At 41.6% G+C, this 23,019-nt stretch overlaps 1 protein-coding gene across 13 annotated transcripts in view; it reads left to right on the top strand.

Annotated features, from left to right (window-relative positions):
- The window catches only part of R3HDM1 (R3H domain containing 1), a 167,092-nt gene that overhangs the window by 108,077 nt on the left and 35,996 nt on the right, over positions 1-23,019 (top strand). For 10 of the 13 annotated variants that reach the window (XM_073305350.1, XM_073305337.1, XM_073305345.1 and 7 more), the window contains 4 exons: positions 3,186-3,325; positions 4,859-4,960; positions 14,597-14,860; positions 15,437-15,560. In XM_073305350.1, coding sequence (XP_073161451.1) covers positions 3,186-3,325; positions 4,859-4,960; positions 14,597-14,860; positions 15,437-15,560 — 630 coding nt within the window. The remainder of the gene's footprint in view (positions 1-3,185; positions 3,326-4,858; positions 4,961-14,596; positions 14,861-15,436; positions 15,561-23,019) is intronic. The other 3 variants (XM_073305342.1, XM_073305347.1, XM_073305338.1) reach the window with 2 other exon arrangements.

Raw genomic sequence — 23,019 nt, forward strand, 5'->3', positions numbered from 1 at the left:
TTAACTAAATAAATCCATTATCTTTCAGCCCTGACTATATTTTTTTCCTTAAAATAAATCATGTGCTAATATGGTAAGCCGTATTAGAGAAAACATTTTACGTTCATGGTTCTGTTTGTACTTGTATCAGTTACTTAAATCTTTCTCCGTATGTGCCTTATGGAAGGAATGGCTAAAGCCAGCCATGTTATAAATTGAGAAACCAGTACCCGGAAATAGCATGCATTTCCCAGCCCCAGGTGCTTATTGTAAACTGAAGATGGTATATTTAGTATCTTAGGGCTGGATGCTGTAGCAGCATCCCTAGTCTAGTCATAAAACAACAGTTGCATAGTTGATAAGTGGTTCCTATTGACCATTCATCTATATTATGCCACAGTCACTGTCATAGCAAGGTGAAGCACTCGCACCAGAAAATTAAGAACTTTAGGCTCTATCTATACTGGAGTTGAAAGAGTCTTAGCCAGAGCCATAAGTAAACAGACTTCTTGCTAGCAAGGTGATAACGATTTCCCTGCCAGGTTCGGACTAACAGCTACACTATAGTTCAAACTAAGGTGTAATAATCCCTTTGTTAGCCTACATTCCTCGCATCTAATGTCTCAAATTTACCAATCAGCTTACCCCTCCCGCGTTTACTGGGTTTAATGATTGTAGAAGTTTTCAGAGTCATCACTCAATTGGGCAAACATTGCACATTCAAAGGAACATCATCAACTTGAAAATTATATTTGCATCCTTTTATTGTATTTACTGGTATAAATAATTTTAATTTTAAGAGAAAAATACTTTCTTTTTTCAGTTTGTTTACTTAGTGTTTTTGACAGCATTTTGTGTGTGGTCGGTTTCACTTTTTGCATTTGTATTGTTAGTCAGTTTTCCTATGTTTTGTTCGTGGGTCTTCTACATAGCAACTGAAGACCAAGAAATCTTTTTATTAAAAAATAAATAAATAAAAAAGTGGGGGTGGGGGAAGGATTGTAAAACCCCACTAGTTGGCAGGACGACTTAAGAGCAGGTACCTGAAACTACCTGAACTAAAATTTAATTCATTTTATAAAACTGTCTTGATTTCAAATAGTGTGGCCCATTAATTACATATTTATACTTTTCTCGGTCATTAATTTTGTTTTCACTATTGGAGGCCTATGTGATAAGCTTACAGGAAAGGATCCTTCAGTAGGAATGGTTGAATGACATTAATACCCTTCCAGAACAGTATGAATATCAGCAACATTCTGTTCAGATGAGTTCCCAGATGATAACCGATATTCATGGGCAGTTTGGGAAGAAGTGATGGCTCTTCTAGCTCTGCCTTTTCACATGAGATAGAGTTCAAAGAGCACAGGTTAAGTTCTTACTTTCCCTGACAGTGATTTCTGCAGACTTAGCAGTGTGAGAGAGTCAATGTGCTTTGTCTCTCTCTTCCCAGACAGCCAGAGAAGGCTCTTCCCCCATCTCTCCCTCCTAGTCACAGTGGAGAGCAAGAGTGATCTTAGTCAGCCTAGAAAGTGTGGGGGGGGGGAAGGGGAATGAAAAATCCTGGACTCCCTAAGGCTGTGAAGAATATCTCCATGGATCCCCAGTCCCTGAGATTGAAGGAGAAGTGTTAGGCCAAATCAAATATAGTTGGAACATATCAAATGAATGGGCCCAGTCTTAAGCTACATCCACTTGAAGCTGGGATGGTGATTCCCAGCTCCAGTAGACATACTCACGCCAGCTTTCATCAAGCTAGCATGCTAAAAATAGTGTGGCAGCAGTAGCACGGGCAGTGGTAGCTTGGGGTAGGTGCCCTAAGTACAAACCCACCTGAATCCTGTGGGTTCGTATTTGGGACTGCTAACCGGTGCTGCTGCTCACTGCTGCCTGTGCTACCGCAACTGTTTTTTAACGCGGTAGTTCACTGAGAGCTAGCGTGAGTATGTCTACCCACACTGGGAACCACACTCTCAGCTCCTAGTCTGGACATAACCTTAGACTGGACATTGGGCCTTTCCCACATCCCTTTGTTATGCAAACCTCTGTAGCCTATTTGAGATGTGGTGTTTGGTCTCCTTAATCTAGCTTCTGTCTTATGCCCCTCACTGAAATATCCTCATGTGGAAACTAAATTTCTATCCTTGGAGGAATGTGACAGTCCGCAGGTAAAACTGAAAAGATTTCATTAGCATATACACACATGGGTGCCTCGACTATATGGAAATGATGAGAATTTCTTGTTACTACCAAACTAGCTAGGCTCAGGCTGATGTAGGGAAATGAGACAGGAAGTTGGCGCTCAGTCCCTCATCTTTAAATGGAAATTCTCAGGTTAATTTTTTTTTGTAAACATATTTGTTACAAATAAAACCCTAGATTATGATAAGTTTTAAAATCTAGTTTTATTTTTTCCACTTTTTGCTGTTCTGTTTCCTTTTTGCGTCTTTGCTAAGCTCAAACATTGAAATCAGTCATTTTCATTATTACTTATAGTCAGCTTTTAAACATTTTCACTTTTTGGTTCTCTTACATTAGCAGGCTGCCTCAATGTTGGGGATGCAAATATTTCATGGGAATATAGTATTAAATATCAGTTCAGCTGAAAGTTTTGAATAAATTCACTTTAGGGAGGATGGCTCTTTAAAAGGTTCTTAATGACAAAAACGGCAATGTAATTATAACTACTGTTTAATGGAAAGAGAAATAATTTCTCTTTCTACATTACCATACATCTTGGCTGGCATTTTAGCTGATAAGGGAGACACTTTTAAATTGCTTCTTAGGGATATGAGGAAAAGAAAACTGTTTTATGAATTTTCTTCTTCTCCTTATACTTTTTTCAGTCCATATAATTGAAAAAGATCTTTCAAGACTGACGCAAAGAAATATTGGTCATCCATTTTAGTCCATAAATTTGCCTTTGGTAAATGACTAGCTATTTTCTGGACATGATCACTATTTACCACAGAAATATATGGGCTTTTAATTACAAATAATCTTGCAAATGAGGCCTTTGGTAATTGCCGTTCTAATTCTAATGGCAAGTATTTAGTAATACAACAAAAAATTAGTATAAAATACAGTAGTTCAGATCTCATGTTATATTATGAGACTTTATTTTTGATATAGTTGGATTTAAATATATTTATAGCAGTCTGTCAACCTAAATAACGTGTCTTTTATTTTTTTTCTCTATACTCTAGGTCAGCCATTCATTAACCCAGATGGCACTCCTGTTGTGTATAATCCTCCTATGCTTCAGCAACCTGTTAGGACCCAAGTGCCTGGACCTCCACAGCAACCACCTCAGCAGCAACCAGCAGCTAATCACATCCTATCACAGGTGCACGTCAAATACACGATGCTCGACTGAGCCTTCTTACCATCCAATAATAAGAAAATAGTAGACTGATTTGTTGTGGAATTTTTTGAAAGAGAAGCATTAACTAGCCACATACATGTAACTGGATATTCTTTTTAATCACCAGACCTACCAGTCTTCCAGATGATGTGACAGAGCAGTCACGTTTTCCTAAAACACATAAAAAACGTAAAGAAGAACTGTCAAGGTTCTGATATCAAAGATGTAGCAAGCATCACCACCTTACTAACACCACTGTTACTGCTTAGCAGAAAGAAAGTAACTGAACCAGGGCTCAAATGGTAAACATTTAACAAGGGCCAAACTCTCTATCCTTTCTGCCCTCTCCCTATACTGTATATTAGACTAATTATTTCATTTTCACATGGAGAGCTACATTCCCTTTCTTTTCCAGTCCCTGTCCCAAATCTCTTAATTTAAGTCATGACATGACCTCATGACACTTTCAAAGGATTAATTTGTACATTTCATAGTGATGTATAATAACACTAAAGAATTGGATCTATTTTAACCTCCTATTCTTGTGTTAAAGGAAGCTAACAGACCACTTTAAGCCTGACCCAAACCCCCATAAAATAGTCCTACTTTTACAGCAGTGATTCCTAGCATCTAAGTACAGGCTCTTGCCTCACCAGCTTTAGGTAGTGACGCACAACCTTGCTCAAACTCGTTGAAAAGTTATTCATGGGCCTTTTACCTTCACCGTCATCTTGGTCTATTTTCCTTGTGTTAAATCTTCTGTTCTGTGTGCTCAAGCTGCATCTACACTAGAGCTTAAGCTCTGCAGCCTACAGAGTTAAGTCTTCTTGAAACTGGTTAGACTCATCTGTACTTCCTATTATTAGTATGGGATGTACAAGAGCAATATAGCATGCATGTATTTTCTTTCCTCTTCCCAAGAGCTGTCGTTGCCTTCTCCATAATTATCCCATCCCCTACAGGCTTGCTGCTGTAACACAATAATCTTGCATTTATATACCATATTAGTCACATATGGCAAATGTTAGTGGTGGTAAATCTTTGGTATTTTTGGTGCCCCTACTATGAATATAAGATTTTAGGAGTGGTAAATTCAGTTGTATTTCAAAATGCACCTTTTGCTCAATAATAAAATGGCATGTTTTGATTTGTTTTTTGTACTTGCTTAGTTCTGGATTTAAAAACTGAAATATGTATTTAAACTGCATATACATACTTTAAAACAAAAATGGTTTACATGTAACTATTGAAAGTAGCAAAATTATCTATGTTTAAATTATACTTAGTTTGCTGCTTTGTCATATAGTTTTACTGTATTTAATAATAAGCAAAATGTCCCTCTTGATAGGACATAAATATATGTAAAAACACATTAGTTCTTACTATATGGAGTTTTTCAAATTTTCTGTTAAATTATATTGTCATGCTATTGCAAAATACCTCAGTTTACTCAGTTTTTGTTTTTTGTTTTTTTTTTTCCTTCTCTGGTATTAACTGTTACTGTTACTTCTTCAGCCTATCCGGTTTCTGCAGTCTTCTTCACAGCCTGTTCAATATTCTGCAGTCTCTTATCCACCCCCGCTCCTGCCAGTCTCATCTACCCAGCAATATACTGTGGTACTATATCTTCTATTCATCTCTTCTCTGCATGGGTGAAAAGTGTGTGTGTGTGTGTGTAACACACACACTGACTGGTTGCAATGTCAATTGCAGTAAAATAGTACCCAGAGGGGAAACCAGTTCCTAAGATCCTTGCACGCTACGTGACATTTGAGGGCGGTATATACGATGGAGATATATATATATATTCAATACTGTTGCTCCAATAGCCAGTCAATATTTATTTTATTATGTCCCTTGATTTTTCTCTTTTCCTTCTCCTCCTTCTCAGCTGTTGCTTTCTCTGTTAGCCCCTTTTGTTGTTTTTGTATGGCACCTAGTTTTAGCCTCTTTGCCAAAGCAGTAGGAAGAGCTCCACTATGCCTCATATTTCCCCAACATTCTTGCCCAATGAAAAGGAGAGCTCAAGGTGTACCGTCAGATGCACTGGCTAGCTCTCCTTACCAGCACAGCCTCTTCAGATGCCAGCCCTGAGATTGAGGCCTAGAGTGTTAGGTTTCACAGGAGGTGGGTGAGCAGGTATGCTTCTCTTGATGCCAGAGTTAAGGGATGAGGTTGACTGGCAAGCAGGTAAACTGGAGCTGGGGATTCCAGGTATTTTGCAGGGAGACTGCTCTGGATATCTTGATGGCTGATGTGGTCTGTTAGTTATAACAAGGGAAATTCACTAAAATGGTGCGAAATACATTTAGTAACGTATATTCAGTTTAAAAAAAAATCTAGGGGTGTTAATTATATATAGTAGTAATCTAATAAATAGGGTATGTGGTATACAGTGTATGTAAAATTATATTACATACTATTACTTAATAAGCGTAGACATATATGCACACTGGTGGGGGAGATAGTCTCCTATAAATGTACCAGAATGAGACTGAAACAGTGAGTGTTCATTCAAGTATGCTAATAAAAGCAGGGTGATGTAAAATACTTTATTTTTATTTTAAATCTCTAAATATAGTTTCAGATGTAGCGGCTGTTAATATCCTTCACCACCTTAATTTTTCACCTTCCCTTTTAAATAGTAGCTTCTTACTCACTGTTTTTAAAGTCTTTTTCTATTTTTTTGGGGGGGGTACCCCCCTCCTGTTATGTAGCAATATTGGGAGCCCTTTGCTGATATTGGCATTGAAGTTCTTAGGTTTCCATTGTCTTTTTCTTCTCCCCAGTTCCCTGGGTGTACTCCCCACACCACACATTCAAGTTAGGAGACTTTTGATTGTTGTCTTGTAGGTCAGCCTCATCATAATTGGTTTGTTTTGTACAGCACTTTGAAATTGTAAAGCACTGTCTAAATTATTATTATTATTATTATTACCTCTAAAGTGAGGGAGAGATTCATCAAAACATTACAAGTGCTTTTTCTGTTGAGGATGAGTGTGTTGATTTCAGCTGCATTTCAGGTACTAAACCCCTCCCTTACCTGAAAGCTTGTGGGTGGTGGGAGGTGTCAGTAATCAGTCATCATGCACTGACATTATAAACAGTATGAATGGGACAAAAACTTTTTCAGCACTGATGCAAAAAGTGCTCTTTAGATTTGGCAGAAGCATATAGTGAATTAAAATAATGTATCCCATCCATATAAGCAGGTAAACTGTTTTCAGCATTGGTTCAGGAGGACCCATTGCTGACAACCATTGTCATCAACAGATCTATTTGTGAGCATAGAGACTGAATTTGCAGTCATGTATATTGCAATGTATGTATTACACTTTTGAAGTGCTTTACCAACATTAAGGGTATGTCTACACTACGATATTAGGTCAAATTTATAGAAGTCAATTTTCTAGGAAGTGATTTTATACGGTCAATTGTGTGTGTCCCCACTAAGCACATTAAGTCGGTGGAGTGTGTCCACAGTACCGTGGCTAGCGTAGAGTTTTGGAGCATTGCACTGTGGGTAGCTATCCCACAGTTCCCTCACTCTCTGCTGCCCATTGGAATTCTGGGTTAAGCTCCCAATGCCTGATGGGGCAAAAACATTGTCGCGGGTGGTTTTAGGTACATGTCATCAGTCGCCCTTCCCTCTGTGAAAGCAACGGCAGACAATGGTTTCGCGCCTTTTTTCCGTGTGGACGCCATACTGCTTTCAGCAGACAGTGCAGTAGGACTGTTAACCATCATCATTGAACCACCGCTTCTGCTGCAACTCTGCTCTCCTGCCCTTGGCTTGATAGCAAATTTCTCCATATTGGCTGTCATGGGCTCCCGCTTCCGCTGCAACTCTGCTCTCCTGAATCCACCTCGCAGGTCGTCAGCCACCGCTTCCGCTGCAACTCTGCTTTCCTGCTCTCCTACAGACGCCGTACTATGGCAAGCATGCAGCCCGCTCAGCTCAGCTCACTGACACCACTGCTGTTGTGTCCTAGTGCTGCTGGCAGCAGACAGTGCAGTAGGCCTGCTAACCATTGTCATCCACCGCTTTCGCTGCAACTCTGCTCTCCTGCAGACGCCATGCCGCGGCAAGCATGGAGACCACTCAGATCACTGCGGCATTTATGAGCATTGTAAACACCTCATGCATTATCCTGCAGTATGTTCAGAACCAGAACCTGCAAAACCAGGTGAGAAGGCGACAGCAGCGTGGTGACGACATCGATGAGGACATGGACACGGACTTCTCTCAAAGTATGGGCCCTGGCAATATGGACATCCTGGTGGTAATGGGGCAGGTTCATGGAGTGGAATGCTGATTCTGGGCCTAGGAAACAAGGACAGACTGGTGGGACCGCATAGTGTTGCAGGTCTGGGATGACTCCCTGGTGCTGCGAAACTTTTGCAGGCGTAAGGGCAATTTCATGGAACTTTGACTTGCTTTTTTCTGCTCTGAAGTGTAAGAACACCAAGATGAGAGAAGCCCTCACAGTTCACAAGCGAGTGGCAATAGCCCTCTGGAAGCTTGCAACGCCAGACAGCTACCGGTCAGTCGGGAATCAATTTGGAGTGGGCAGTTCTACTCTGGGTGTGGCTGTGAACCAAGTAGCCAACGCAATCACTGAGCTGCTGCTATCAAGGGACTCTGGGGAAATGTGCAGGTCATAGTAGATGGCTTTGCTACAATGGGGTTCCCTAACTGTGGTGGGGCGATAGATGGAATGCATGTCCCTATCTTGGGACTGGACCACGTTGGCAGCTAGTACATAAACCGCAAGGGGTACTTTTCAATGGTGCTGCAAAGACTGATGGATCACAAGGGACGTTTCACCAACATCATCGTGGGATGGCCGGGAAAGATACATGATGCTCGCATCTTCAGGAACTCTGGTCTGTTTGAACAATTGCAGGAAGAGACTTACTTCCCAGACCAGAAAATAACGGTTGGGGATGTTGAAATGCCGATAGTTATCCTTGGGGACCCAGCCTACCCCTTGATGCCATGGCTCATGAAGCCATACGCAGGCACACTGGACAGTAGTAAGGAGCTGTTCAACTATAGGCTGAGCAAGTGCAGAATGGTGATAGAATGTGCATTTGGACGTTTAAAGGGTCACTGGCGCAGTTTACTGACTTCGTTAGAGCTCAGCAAAACCAATATTCCCATCATTATTACTGCTTGCTGTGTGCTCCACAATATCTGTGAGAATAAGGGGGAGACATTTATGGCGGGGTAGGAGGTTGAGGCAAATCACCTGGCCACTGATTACACACAGCCAGACACCAGGGGAATTAGAAGAGCACAGCAGGGTGCGCTACACATCAGAGAAGCTTTGAAAACCAGTTTCATGATTGGCCAGGCTATGGTGTGACAGTTCTTTTTGTTTCTCCTTGATGAAAACCCACTCCCTTGGTTCACTCTACTTCTCTGTAAGCCAACTGCCCTCCCCGCTTCGATCACTGCTTGCAGAGGCAATAAAGTCATTGTTGCTTCACATTCTTGCATTCTTTATTAATTTATCACACAAATGGGGGGATAACTGCCAAGGTAGCCCAGGAGGGGTGGGGGAGCAGGGAAGGACAAGGCCACACTGCACTTCAAAACTTATTGAATGCCAGCGTTCTGTTGCTTGGGATGGAGTGGTTGGGTGCCCCGAGGGGGGGCTCCCCCACCACGTTCTTGGGCGTCTGGGTGAGGAGGCTATGGAACTTGGGAGGAGGGCAGGCAGTTACACAGCGGCTGCAGCGGCAGTCTGTGCTCATGCTGCCTTTCCTGCAGCTCAGCCATATGCCAGAGCATATCCGTTTGATCATCCAGTTAGCTCAGCATTGCCTCCTGCCTCCTCTCATCACGCTGCTGCCACCTCTCCTCGTGTTCATTTTCTGCTTTCCTGGACTCTGCAGTTGTCTGCCTCCATGCATTCTGCTGAGCTCTTTCAGTGCGGGAGGACTGCATGAGCTCAGAGAACATTTCGTTGTGAGTGCGGTTTTTTCGCCGCCTTATCTGCACTAGCCTCTGGGATGGAGATGATAGGGGGAGCATTGAAACATTGGCAGCTGCGGGAGGAAAAAAAGACACATTTTAGAGAAAAATGGGTAGACTCTTTCATGGTGAATGGTTTCAAACAGCAGCGCCCTCCTTTCCCATACCAAGTACCCATTGGGTTGGCCATTTAAAAGGAGGGGCTGCAGTTTTCGGGTTAACGTGCAGCACAAACCCAACTAAACCCCCCACACCCAATTCTCCGGGATGATCGCTTCACCCCTCCTCCCATCACGTGACTAGTATCGGGGAAGATCCCTGCCAGCCAAACACGAACAGCTCAGCGTGAACTGCCCCCCCCCCCCCCCCACACACACACACACACACACTGACACCGCATGGCTAAAAGCTGGGATGATTTCTTTTCGGCCACAGGCAAACAGCCCAGCAGGATAAGCCACCTTTGAATGTCCCCTTAATAAAATTCCCCTATTTCAACCAGGTGACCATGAATGATATCACTCTCCTGAGGATAACAGAGAGAAATAAAGAACGGATGTTGCTTGAATGTCAGCAAACACTGGGACCATACGCTGCCATGCTTTGTTGTGCAATGACTGCAGACTACAGTCTACTGGCCTGGCGTGGTAAAGTGTCCTATCATGGAGGACAGAATAAGGCTGCCCTCCCCAGAAACCTTTTGCAAAGGCTTTGGGAGTACATCCAGGAGAGCTTCAATGAGATGTCCCTGGAGGATTTCCACTCCATCCCCAGACACGTTAACAGACTTCTCCAGTAGCTGTACTGGCCGCGAATGTATCCCAAGTCTTCAGGGAAAATTAATCATTAAACACGCTTGCTTTTAAACCATATATTATATTTACAAAGGTACACTCACCAGAGGTGCCTTCTCTGCCTTCAAGGTCCAGGAGCCCGCCTTGGAAGGGTTGAGGGGGTATTGGATCCAAGGTGAAAAAAGTTCCGGCCTGACGGGGAGAACGGTTTCATCCTTCTCATCATCATCTTCCTCGTCCCCAAAATCCTCATCCCTGTTGCATGAGACTCCCCCATTGCAGGAGTCCACGTACGGGGGTGGGGTTGTGGTAGGGGCACCACCTAGAATTGCATGCAGCTCATCATAGAAGAGGCATGTCTGGGGTTCTGACCTGGAGCAGCCGTTTGCCTGTTTTGGTTGTTTGGTAGCCTTGCCTGAGCTCCTTAATTTTGACATGGCACTGCTGCGGGTCCCTGTTATAGCCTCTGTCCTTCATGTCCTTGGAGATTTTTTTCAAATATTTTGGCATTTCATTTTTTGGAACAGAGTTCTGATAGCACGGATTCCTCTCCCCACACAGCGATCAGATCCAGTACCTCCTGTTCGGTCCATGCTGGAGCTCTTTTTCGATTCTGGGACTGCATGGTCACCTCTGCTGATGAGCTCTGCATGGTCACGCCACGCTGGCCAAACAGGAAATGAAATTCAAAAGTTCCCAATGCTTTTCCTGTGTACCTGGCTAGTGCATCTGAGTTGAAAACGCTGTCCAGAGAGGTCACAATGGAGCACTCTGGGATAGCTCCCAGAGGTCAATAGTGTCGAATTGCATCCACACTACCCCAAATTTGACCCGACGATGTCGATTTTGGCGCTAATCCCCTTGTTGGGGAGTACAGAAATTGATTTTAAGAGCCCTTTAAGTCGACAAAAATGGCTTTGTCATCTGGACGGGTGCAGGGTTAAATCGACCTAACGCTGCTAAATTGAACCTAAACTCCGTAGTGTAGACCAGAGCTAAGTAATACAATACGCCTATGAGATAAGTATGTATCATTTCACCAGTTTAGCATAGGGAAGTCAAAACATGATGGAGATAAGTCACTTGTCCAAGGCTGGAATCTGAATCAGAGCCTGGGTTAGAACTGAAGGTCTCCTGGTTCCCATACCTCTGCTTTGTCATTCTAATGCTTGTTTCTATTATTCAGTAACTACCTACTTTTAATTTATTTGTAGTTTTATATATAGCTAATATTTTGATTAATAGTGCTGGAATAGTGCAGATGCCCATTTCTCTAATAAAGAATGTAGATATTCATCTTATTTCATTAAGCTGTGTATAATTAAAATCACTTGAGTAATTACTGTTACCTATATTTGGGTGTACAGTTTTGAAGGAAGAAAATAACTGCACTCTGAATTTTTTTTGATTGTTCCATCAGTTATTTAATCCATTTGTCTGATTTATGTTTAGGCTTTATTAAAGCATAGACTGGTGACACGCAGTGAAGATTAGTAACAGATGCAAAGCAATTCACCTATGGATCACTGGTTCAAATGCAGGCTGTTCTGGTAGCATCCTATATTCGGTACTGTCTGATGGCTAGTACTCATTCAGCACCGTGAAATGGGTGATGGTCTCAGTCAAGAATCTAGATTATAGATATCGATAACTCCTAAAAAGACAGTTATGTTTGCCTCTTTATTAGTAGTATCATCAAAAAGACAGCAGGTTAAATGGCCCATGGGGATTCAATTACTATATCATCTCTCTAGGGCAGGGGTTGGCAACCTTTCAGAAGTGGTGTGCTGAGTCTTCATTTATTCACTCTAATTTAAGCTTTCGCGTGCCGGTAATACATTTTAACGATTTTAGAAGGTCTCTCTAAGTCTATATTATATAACTCAACTATTGTTGTATGTAAAGTAAACAAGGTTTTTAAAATGTTTCAGAAGCTTCATTTAAAATTAAAGTGCAGATCTTATCAGTTTAGTGCAGTGGTTCTTGCACACACTGGTGGTGCACACACCCCCTGGGGGTGCAAGATGCCCTTTCTGCGGGTGCAAGACATGCGAGATTTTTTTAGAAGGTAAATTATTGAAAACACAAATTAAGCACAGGCACATAAGTACAACTACTTTGTTTCATCAAACGTATGTGTTTATTAACATTATACATTTTTTAACGATTACTGCAATATACAAAGTTTTAAAGTTTAACTTTTCAAGTTTTTAAGCTAATTGTAGTGTAATTTTTGATAAGGACTGCAGAGCGCTGGGCCCAGGCCAGGAGCAGAGCCCTGGGCTGGCTGCCGGTACCCCAAGCCAGCAGGAGGGCTGAGCAGGGCCGGAGGCTCGGACCCTGGCTGTCAGGGGGCAGGGTGGCTGGAACCCCAGACCAGCCACGAGGTGAGCGGGGCCGCCGGCTGGTATCCCAGGCTGGCAATAGGCTGAGCGGGGCCGATGGCCGGGACCTTGGCTGGCAAAGGGCCAGCGGTTGAAACTCCAGACCGTCAGTGGGCTGAGCTGGGTGGTGAACAGAACCCCAGACCGTCAGCGGCTCCGCTGGCTCCTGCCAGCCCAGGTCCTGGCCGCCAGCCCTGCTCAGCCGCTGCCAGCCTGGGGTTCCGTTCACTCAGGCCGGCCGCAGGCTGAGCGGTGCCGGCGGCTGAGACCCTGGCTGGCAAGGGGCTGGCGGCTGGAACTCCAGACCATCAGCGGGCTGAGTGGGGCTGGTGGACAGAACCCCAGACTGGCGGTAGGCTGAGTGGCTCAGCCTGCTGCCGGTCTCGGGTTCTGTCCGACAGCTCCTGGCAGCCAGGGTCCCGGTCACTGGCCCCACTCAGCACACTGCCAGCCTAGGGTTCCTTTCACCCAGGCCAGCACTGGGCTGAGCGGGACTGGTGGCCGGGACCCTGACTGGCAGCAGCGTGCCAGTAAAAATCAGCTCATCTGCCACCTTTGATGTGCGTGCCACAGGTTGCTGACCCCGGCTCTAGGGTAAACTCTACAGCTCAGAGTTTAGGTAACTTGCACTGCCTCCGCCTACACAGTACAAGTTTTTGGTGGATAAGTATAAGAATTCATGTTTCAGTCTCCTTATGAACCAACTTTCCTCTGTTCGTTATTTTTAAAAGCAGATATTGAGATGTTATACCTAAAAACTAAGGGCTAAGCTGGATAGTTGAGTCAGTAAGCCATCTTTAGGACCTAAGTCAATGTACTAAAAGCCCAAATTGACTTATCGTGGCAAATAAAGAGCTAAAAATTTGCTTGTGAACATATAATAAGTAATTTTCTTAAGTGCAATTGAAAACTGCTAATGGTTTCATTAGACATACCCTCAGAATTCAGGAAAAAGTATTTCATCATGAAAAACAGGATGTAGTTCCGCAAAATACAGAAGTCAGAAAAAGTAAAGAAAATATTTGTATACAATGCAGATGGTTTTCCAAATACTTTATCTCCTTAGCTCGTGAAGAGTGTACATATCAGCCATATGATCTTCCTCAGGACAAACTGAGGAGGGCCAGGTGGCCATAATATAGCTGTGGCATAGTACTTCTGTGTTCTATTGCCTTTTGGAAAGTCCAGATTTAAGGTGTGAATTGAAGCTTACTGATTAGCAAAAGATGTAATATTAGTGATTGCCCATTTTCTTTGGAATGATGATCGCCATATTACTGTTGGATGATACACCAAATACAACTGTTAGCAATGAGTACTATTTCCAGACCCCAGTATAAACTGTAGAAAAAGTGCTTGGGATTACAATAATGAAGGACTCAGAACATTACTGGGCACTGGCTGTGCCTAGCACAATGGGCCCCAATCCTTGACTGAGGTTTGTAGATGTTACCATAATACATACAAAAAATAAATAAGACTACACCATGGACTCATGCAGAACTGAACATTTGTGCCTATTTTGAGGATTAGCAGTTGATCTTGGTATCATATTAGCAGTATTATATACTCTTAGATTAATGGACAGTCTTTCTTATTCAAGACTAGTAGCATTATTAACTCAATCTCTAGAAAATCAGATTTTTTTCTTAAATACGGCAAAGCTATATGCATCCTGTTTTGATTAGTTAAACATTTTAACCTCCCATTTGGAATTACATCTGAAAAGTTATTGACATAGTTTAAATTGTTTGATTCTAATTCATGGCAATTCTATATTTAACTCTTATGAAAGATAGCCTCTTTTATGAAAGAAAATCTGTTTCTAGCATAAGATGTTAAACCTTTTTAGTTTCTCTCCGTTTGTGTGTAACTTCTCCACAATTAACCTTGAATAATTACTGCACTGTTCTTAGCACACTGTCTATTTTTGTTCTGAAGCTTGCCTTGTCATTCTTTTTTAGTGTTTTAACATATGGTCATTGCACAGGTGCATGTTTTAATTTTTCACTTACTGAAGAATTTACTGAGCAACTATACTCTTCCCAGTTTGAATGTTTGTGAATGTAATGTTTATTATCTTTTTTTATTATAGCAAGACAACCTTGGATCACAGTTTAGCCATATGAGTCTTGCCCGCCAGTCATCTGCTGATGGTGCTGATCCTCACCCCACCATGTTCCAGTCCACTGTAGTCCTTCAACCCACACAACAGTCTGGCTATATCATAGCAACAGCCCCAACTCTGCCACCTTCACAAGGTCAACCAGTCCCTACTCCCAACTATTCTGCATCCAGCCATCCTGTCAACCAGCAAGTGCTGCAGCAACAGGGATATATGCAGCAACCTCTACCACAGGTACAAAGGCTTTATATTTTATTCTCAGAGATATTTAAGAGAATATCCTTGACACCATTGGTGAACATTTTATATTTCAATGGGCTTGGTTAGTAAATTTGATTTTCTTAATTCTGTGGTTTGAAGTCAGTGGCTTCCGTTTACTTGGGGAATGAGCAATTGTCCCAGCTTCATGCCTATCCACAGGTAACTCTTAAAGACTTAGAAAATTAGTTTAGGAAGTACATAGTATCATTAATAGTGATATTTTTAAATTAAATATAACCAAATTTAACCTAATCAAATATAAATTTTATATATTCTCATACTCTGCACATATTTTATTGTGCTTAGTTTTAATGTCTACTTTTAAAATTTTTGCTGTGAAGACTGGCCTAGGAATCCTAATCATCATCTTCTTCTTTAATGCCCCTATGTGGGTGCTGAGAAACTCAAACAAAGCAGCTACTTACTTTGGTATGACCCGACGAAAATAGAATTGCCTTTATTTTGTAATTCTTTCAGCATTCAGTGTTTTTGCACTCTGCCTTTTATAAACCTAAAAATGTGAATCTCCAAAATGTTGCTCCTTTTTAGATGCCAGCTTGTTATTGTGCTCCAGGCCAATATCCACACTCCAATCAACAATATCGACCAGTTACTTCTGTCCATTACAACACACAGCAAAACCCACCACTGCCACAGCCAGCACAGCAGACAGGTTTGCAGAATTTTTTCACTACTTCACGTGCTTATGGGTGTTAAAGGAAACTGCAGGTACTGTCAGATATTGAAGTCTCAGTAAAGCAATATTTGCTAATGGTGAAGAAATATCTTTCAATTTGTACAACTTTGTAGCAGTCCCAATGTGAAGAACTGTGATTGTTCTTTAAATGTGGCATGTGGTCATTAGCTGAAATCATTATACCTTCCTTTGTGTCAGGGATGACTCATTTAAATCACCAAGTGGAAAGCCTTGATTTAAATCATCAACTGTAATCAACTTTTCCATTTGTACTTCAGTGGTTTTCTAAAGAAAGTTGCATTCACCAACTAAATTTGCTACATCTTTTTGATACTTTGGAGGGTACACTATAACTGTATACACTTATTTAAACAATTATATAACTTATTAATTGTACATTTTTGGTGTATTAGAAATGGTGAATGACACACTGTATTTACTACATAATAAACTTTTTGCTCATGATTTCAGTCGAACTGCATTAGAATTGTAACTGAAATTTAATTAAACACACAGAACAAAATGACCTTGAATGTGTTGGATACATAAACTTCTTATCAAAACATTTTTCACATTTACAACTAAATGATATGTTAACCAGAAGGATTAACTGTAGTCAGTTAATTAACTGAAGTCAGTGAATTAAAATGATTATTTCAGGTCAGGCTGGGAAAATTTTCAGATATGCCTGTGTGAAAGTGGTTGGAGCTTAAGTTCCTACTTGTCTAAGTCTCTTGAAAATGATAGTCTCTCCTCAGTTACTGTGCTAGTCGCTTGCGTCTGGGAGCACAGCTTCTGGGTCTCCCACAGAATCAAGTCCTTAAAGGTAGATGACCTATTGTGCCATATTTACAAAGCTTGACTTCAGAAATTAGAAGATTTTCCCCGTATCCTTTCTATATATAAAAAGCAGCTTTTAACTCTAAGTTTTAGGTAGACACTAATGGATTCAGCTTATTTGTTTTTTATTGAAAAATGTTTTAAGAGATTGCACTAAGTTTAGGCCTTAACAGGTTTTGTATTAAATTCCGATTTTAAACAGTTTATTTTTAAAAGAAAAACTTATTGTTACTTGAATCCCAAAATAATAAAAATCCTATTTAAATTTTTAAAAATGGATTTTTATCCACTGTGCCTTGTGTGCATTTACTTTTTTTTTTTAAATTATTCTTTCAACTCTACTTCTGTCAAGGTGCAAAGGCCTAAATGGGGAACATGGTATATAACAAGATCCAAAATGAAAAATGCAAATAAGTTATTCACCATATTCACTTGACCCATTAGTGTAAATAACTCATCCTGTAAACCACAGTCTCCTTATTCTTTATTTTGTCTTTTTTTGTTAATTTAACTGATTTGTAACTGTATGGGGCACCAAACTTGTGTGAGAGTTGAGAACTTTGGAACAAAAATGAATTGCATCCCTCAAGTGGAGGGACATTTGAGAAGTAAGTCTGAAAATGTTTAATTTAGAAATTGTGATGTACAAAGGGCTACAAATGAATATTTAGAAAGTATTGACACTGTTGTATTTTTCTGCTGTCCCTTTTTGATTTTGAGATACCATAACTGAGGAGGGACAGCATGATGATGATTTTTCTATATATAATCATTTGTGATTGAAGGTAACAAGTGCCAGACAAATATCACATCCTGATGACTTGAGCCACTTTATATTTATCAAATTCCTCCTCCTGGTTCTGGTAATGGGCTATTCTTCTTCTGTGATTGGATCTCTCTTCTACAAAGTCCCACAAGACTACATTTCTTCGTCTCCTCTTTGTTCATCTTGTCCTTCTAAGTCATTTTTAATCATAGCTATTACTTTTACTCTTATAATTAACTTGTATTGTCACAATTTCTGTGTGGCCAGGTAGGTTGAACTCCAGAAGTAGATTATTTTCTTTTGGGTCAAAGAAATGAGCAGGCTGAGACACAAGGACTTAAACTTTCAAAAGTGACCAGTGGTTTTGAGAGCCCAACTTCAGACACAAACTCTTTACAGTCGGGTCTTTATATGGTATTTCAAGTTGGTCACTTAAAAACTAAGGCACCCAAAATTACTAGTCACTTGAAAATTTAGGCCAGGATACCTGATCCTATTCTGCATGTATTTAGAGTTTATACAGGTGCTGTAGAATATGGGTTATGAGCAGGTATAGTTAAAACCTCACAGCTCCAGGAAACATCTGTATTTCCATATCCAGGTAGCCTGTTTCAATCTGTAACTGCCCCAGGATATTGTCTACTCTATCACAGTATATCACCATGTGTTAAGGCTGTTAATTAGATACTACCAATAAATCAAAAACTACCCCTTGTGCTGATACATCGCCCTTTGATCTGTATAAGAAAGAGTTATTCTACAGAGCACCCAGATAAAACAATAATGGGCTCTGCAGAAATGTGTAATAACAATTTCCCTGGTTTTCCAAGTCAAAAAGATGTCTTCTCTAATTCCTTATATTTCAGAGTACCTTTGCTTATGAGGCAGTACTTCAGGTACTGCAAATGAGAAAAGACTTTGGTTAAATTCACTTAAGTGCCTGCTAACGTTACTGGGGATGCAGTGGTTTCTTATAGATTCTACCCACCTCAGATAATTTATAGAGTTATATAAATATAAATATATATAATCTATGGGTTTCGTACTATATCTTGGCCACTTTTAATACACTATATATTTAAAACCTTGAACCACTTCTCCCCTGCCGCCTTTCATGTCTGTATTGACCAACTAAACTTCTTTCAGCTAAAAATTTTAGATAGAAGTGCTGTTTTTGAGCATATGGAATATCTGTTCAAACAAGTTTTATTATCTTTATTTCCTTCCTTGAATTAAACTTCCCAGTTGCATCCAGCATCTTATAATACTGGGGTAACCTCTGACTCTGAACTTTCTACTTTGTCCCAGATATCTTAGATCTGCAGATTTGCCTGTTGCTACCTCACAAAACTGTCTATATACGTACTCAGTTCTGTCAGCCTAAAGCTTTGTCCATGCATACAGCTCCTTTTCTTATGGCTTGCCCAAGGCTCAGTTATCTGTGGCCTGTCATATGTACTAATTCATGTAACCAGAAGTTGAGCTACACTGACGGTAATTAGTGTGTTAATTATCTAGATTCTAAAAATACATGCATTAAGTATGAAACCGAAGTAGTAGTAAGCACTTTAGTTGTATAGTAACCTATAATTACCATTAATTTATGTGTAATATGAAGGCTATCAAGAAACACAGCCACAATGTAACTACAATGATATTAGGCATTATAAAGTATGACATTTTAAAAATGTATTTAAAATTGGACTTTTTGTGGGAGTAAATAAATTCCCATTCTCACTAAGGCCTAACCATGCCCTGGTTAGAGGGGGAAATTGAGTTATGATAAACAACTAAGAGTCAGGGGGAAATTGAATTATGACAACTTAGTGTGGAAAGGAGTTAGTTTAGATTTGTAAGGTTGGGTGAGCTTTTCTGGCTATCCAAGCTGAAACTTGTATGTATTTGATGCCAGTAAAATAGCACAGCTCAAGACTTCTGTTTGTATTTTCTCTGAGCAAGGTGTTCTCATTTCACAGATTGTTTACAGCGTGCTGCTGGGTTTTGGGGTTTGGGCTTTTTTCCTGCTTTTAAAGTTATGCATCATGGGCTCAGATTCTATTTACCTGCTGCAGTATCATAAGCCTCAAATTAAGCACAAAGTTGCATGTTACATGAACAAAAATAGGAGATATCAATTTTCCCCCCCTTTTGTTCATCTGCCTCACGTCTAGGTTACAATGAGACTGTAAATATGTTATCCGTGCATATTGAACCAATAAGCATGGTTGAGAGGAGATGTCATTAAGATGCTAGAGCATGGGCCAAGGAATGTTTTTTATTCCTAGGTTTGCTGCTGCCAAGCTGTGTGGCCATGAGCAAGTCCTGTGTCCCATTTACCTACCTGTAAAACAGGTATTCTGTCAACACTTCCAAGGAGTATTATGAGGCTTAACTAATGTTTGTAGAGCACTTGGAGATTATTGCAACAAAAGTACTATACAAGTGCAAAATATTTTGGGGGAGGGGGGTCTGGGTTTCACTGCAACATCATGCACTTTGTAATTTGCAAAGTCACCTTCTGCTAGCCAGGCCCTAAAATCAAGTAAAGTAATCAGTTTGCTGTTTTTTCGACAACAGAAGGAGGTTCTTTTTTGTGTACTTGTCCATATATATGTTCTACTGCTGTGTGCATGCTTTTGGTCAGCTGTGTCCGTGGGAGGGCCTGCCTTTTCCTTGAGTGTCCTTGTGCCTCCAACATCATGGCCTCTTTAGTGCTGGACTCACCATTGTTATCAGTAGTGAAGGTACTTCCTTTGGTACTGACCAACTCGCCTATTCCATTACTGAACAGGAGGAATACGCCTTCTCTTCCTCAGGCTCTGAAAATGGTAGGGAGGTGTCACCATTTCATCCTCTGGGAGCTAGATATCCAGAGCAGTATACACCAGAGAAGGAGTCAAGCTCATTTTTATTACTCCAAATGTAAGAGCTCTCAGAAGGACACCTTTGTGAAATGTATAGGGGTATCCAGCCCCATGGCTACCTGCTCACTATGCCTATCAACACCCTCAGCCTTATTGGGCACTGTGGGGATTTCATCAGCCTAGAAGACTAGCACCTGCATCCTGGTCCAGGGCTAGATCTTTCTTCACCAGCCCAAACTGCAGTGATGCCAAAGGAACAGAGTTGTTAGGGCTTTGATGAGGATTTACAGACAGAGGACCATCCTATACTAGTGCCCATCTTATCCTCATTTCCTGATGAGGCTATATCTATATATCTGCCTCCAGAAGACTACAAGATGTTCCAGAAAACTGGCTGATGCACTGAAGATTCCAGTGGAAGTTGTCCAAAAGAAGTCTCTCAAGCTCCTAGACATTCTTCACACTTCTGTACCTGGATGACTTGCAATTCCCATCAATGAGGGGCTCTTAGAGCCAACTAAGTTATTCTGGCAGACTTCTTTGGCACCAGCATCAAAAAGAACAGATTGCTGATAGCAAGTGTGTTCCCTTGACTTTGAGCAATTTTCCACACAACCTACACCTGAGTCACTGGTTCAACCAGAAAAAGTCAGCAGAAAGCAACACCTTGAGACAATCACACAAATTATTTGGTGTAAAGCCAACAAGTAAGAATCTTCAATTACTAGGCCTTATTGGTGAAGTACAATTATTTTAATTGGGACTCCTCCAAATTCTGTGACAGAAATCCTCAAGGTGAGAGAGAGGAGTTTAATCCTTCATCTCAGAGGGACAACTTATTGCACATTCATCACTTCAAGCAGCCCTCAGTGTTGATGACAAGGCATTCCGATCTATGGCTGTATCAGTTGCCATGAGGGGATCCTGTTGGCTCCAATCCTCAGAAATCCTGTTGGGATCTGGAGCTCACCTCAATGCCCTTATGACTCAGGGCAGATGGACAACTCAGGAAACCAATCTCCACATCAGTCTGTGGGAACTCAGGGCAGTCAGGAGTACCTGCCTTCATTTCCTACCCCTCATCAGGGTTATGACAAATAACATATCTTGCATATTCTATATCAACAAGCAAGGACGAGCGAGATCCTTCCCTCCCTGTGCACCGAAGTAAGGAAACTATGGAACTGGTGCATAACTCATCAGATCTGCGTCCTGGGTATTCAGAACACCGCAGCTGATGTTCTCAGCAGATGCTTCTCCCAGAACTACAAATGGGAGCTAGGCAGTATATTCCAAGGATGGGGACTTCCAGAGGTGGCTCCCTTCACCACCTTCTGTTCAAGCGGGAGACTGGGCCACAACTCTTTGCAGGATGCCTGTCGTCCATTTTGGACAAAGGGTCTGCTCTGTGTTTCCTCCAACACCTCTGATACTAAAAGTGATGAACAAAATCAGACAGGACAAAGCCAGTTATCCTTATATTCCTGACTTAGAATATCAGGGTTGGAAGGGACCCCAGAAGGTCATCTAGTCCAACCCCCTGCTCAAAGCAGGACTTGACTGAGACAACCTTGGCCCCCTTACCTGCTTCATCCATGCATCCGACCACCGTTCAAGCTTTGGCCCACTCTTGGTCTGCTCTCTCAGGCTGCGGATCATGTGCTTCATCCCAGCTTGGGGTTCCCCACCTCAGGGGATGGTTCCTCTATGGTTCACAGGATTAGAATCCTCCTGCTCTGCAGAAGTGCAACAGGTGTTATTAAACAGTAGAAAGAAGACAACCTGCACTACTTACCTGCAGAAATGGAAGAGATTCTTCCCTTGGTGTTGCCACTGCCACCCTCTGCCTGAATCTTTGCATCTTTCAGTCATCCTAGATTACCTGTTGGATCTAAAGAAGTCGGGGTTATCAGTTTGCTGGATTTAAGGTTCATTTGGCCACAGTATCAGCCTTTCATCCTCCAGTGGACGAGTTCTTGGTATTTGCTCACCTCATGTTTGTTGTCCAGGTTAATTAAGGGTCTGGGGAATGTCTACTCCCAGATTGAAGACCCTGCCCTGACCTGGGATCTCAGCCTGATACTTAGATGCCTTATGAAACCTCCATTTGAACCAATGGCAACCAGTTCTCTCCTCCAAGATCAGCCTTTTTAGTAGCCATCATGTTGGCTCATAGGGTTGGGGAGATTGGAGCCTTAATGGTAGCTCTCCCCCACTCCACCCCCTTACAGTGTTCTTTAAGGGCAAATTCTTTTTACACCCACACCCTAAATCCTTGCCTAAGGTACTGTTGGCTTTCCAGTTGAACCAATCCCTTCATCTACCAATGTTTTTTCCAAAACCGCATAGTTCTCTGCAGGAGACATGTTTTCGTAACTTGGATGTTAGAAGGGCATTGGCTTTCTACTTAGATACAAACAATTTTGAAAGTCACCGAGACTGTATATCTTCTTCACAGATAGATTCTGGGGGTCCACGGTCTCTTCTCAGGGACTGTCAAGATGGATATCCGAGTGTATTATCACTTGTTACGATCCAGCAGGTGTTCATCTGCCCCAAAGGCTGATAACACATTCTACCAGATCACAAGTAACATCCACAGCATTCTCAAGAACCTGTCCTATCCGAGATACGTGGGGCTGCTACATGGGATTCAGTACATAGGTTTTCTAAACTTTACACATTGATCCATGCTGCCATATCTAATGCAGCTATTGGTCCTGTGGTACTATTTTCAGTTCTAGACTCGATCCCGAAGTTCGCTCCCTCCATCAGGGATACTACTTAGAAGTCCCCTGAAGTGGCGCACCCATAGGGAACATTCCTTGAAGAGGCGGTTAATCACCTTGTGCAGTAACTGTGGCTCCTTGAGATGTTGCCGTATAGGTGCTTTGCTACCCAACCTTTTCTCCCCTCTGCTTCTGACTGTTCTCTGTGGGGCATTGAGGGGGAGAAGGAATGGAGG

This window comes from Lepidochelys kempii, chromosome 11 (genome assembly GCF_965140265.1).
Source record: "Lepidochelys kempii isolate rLepKem1 chromosome 11, rLepKem1.hap2, whole genome shotgun sequence".
Lineage (NCBI taxonomy): Eukaryota > Metazoa > Chordata > Testudines > Cheloniidae > Lepidochelys > Lepidochelys kempii.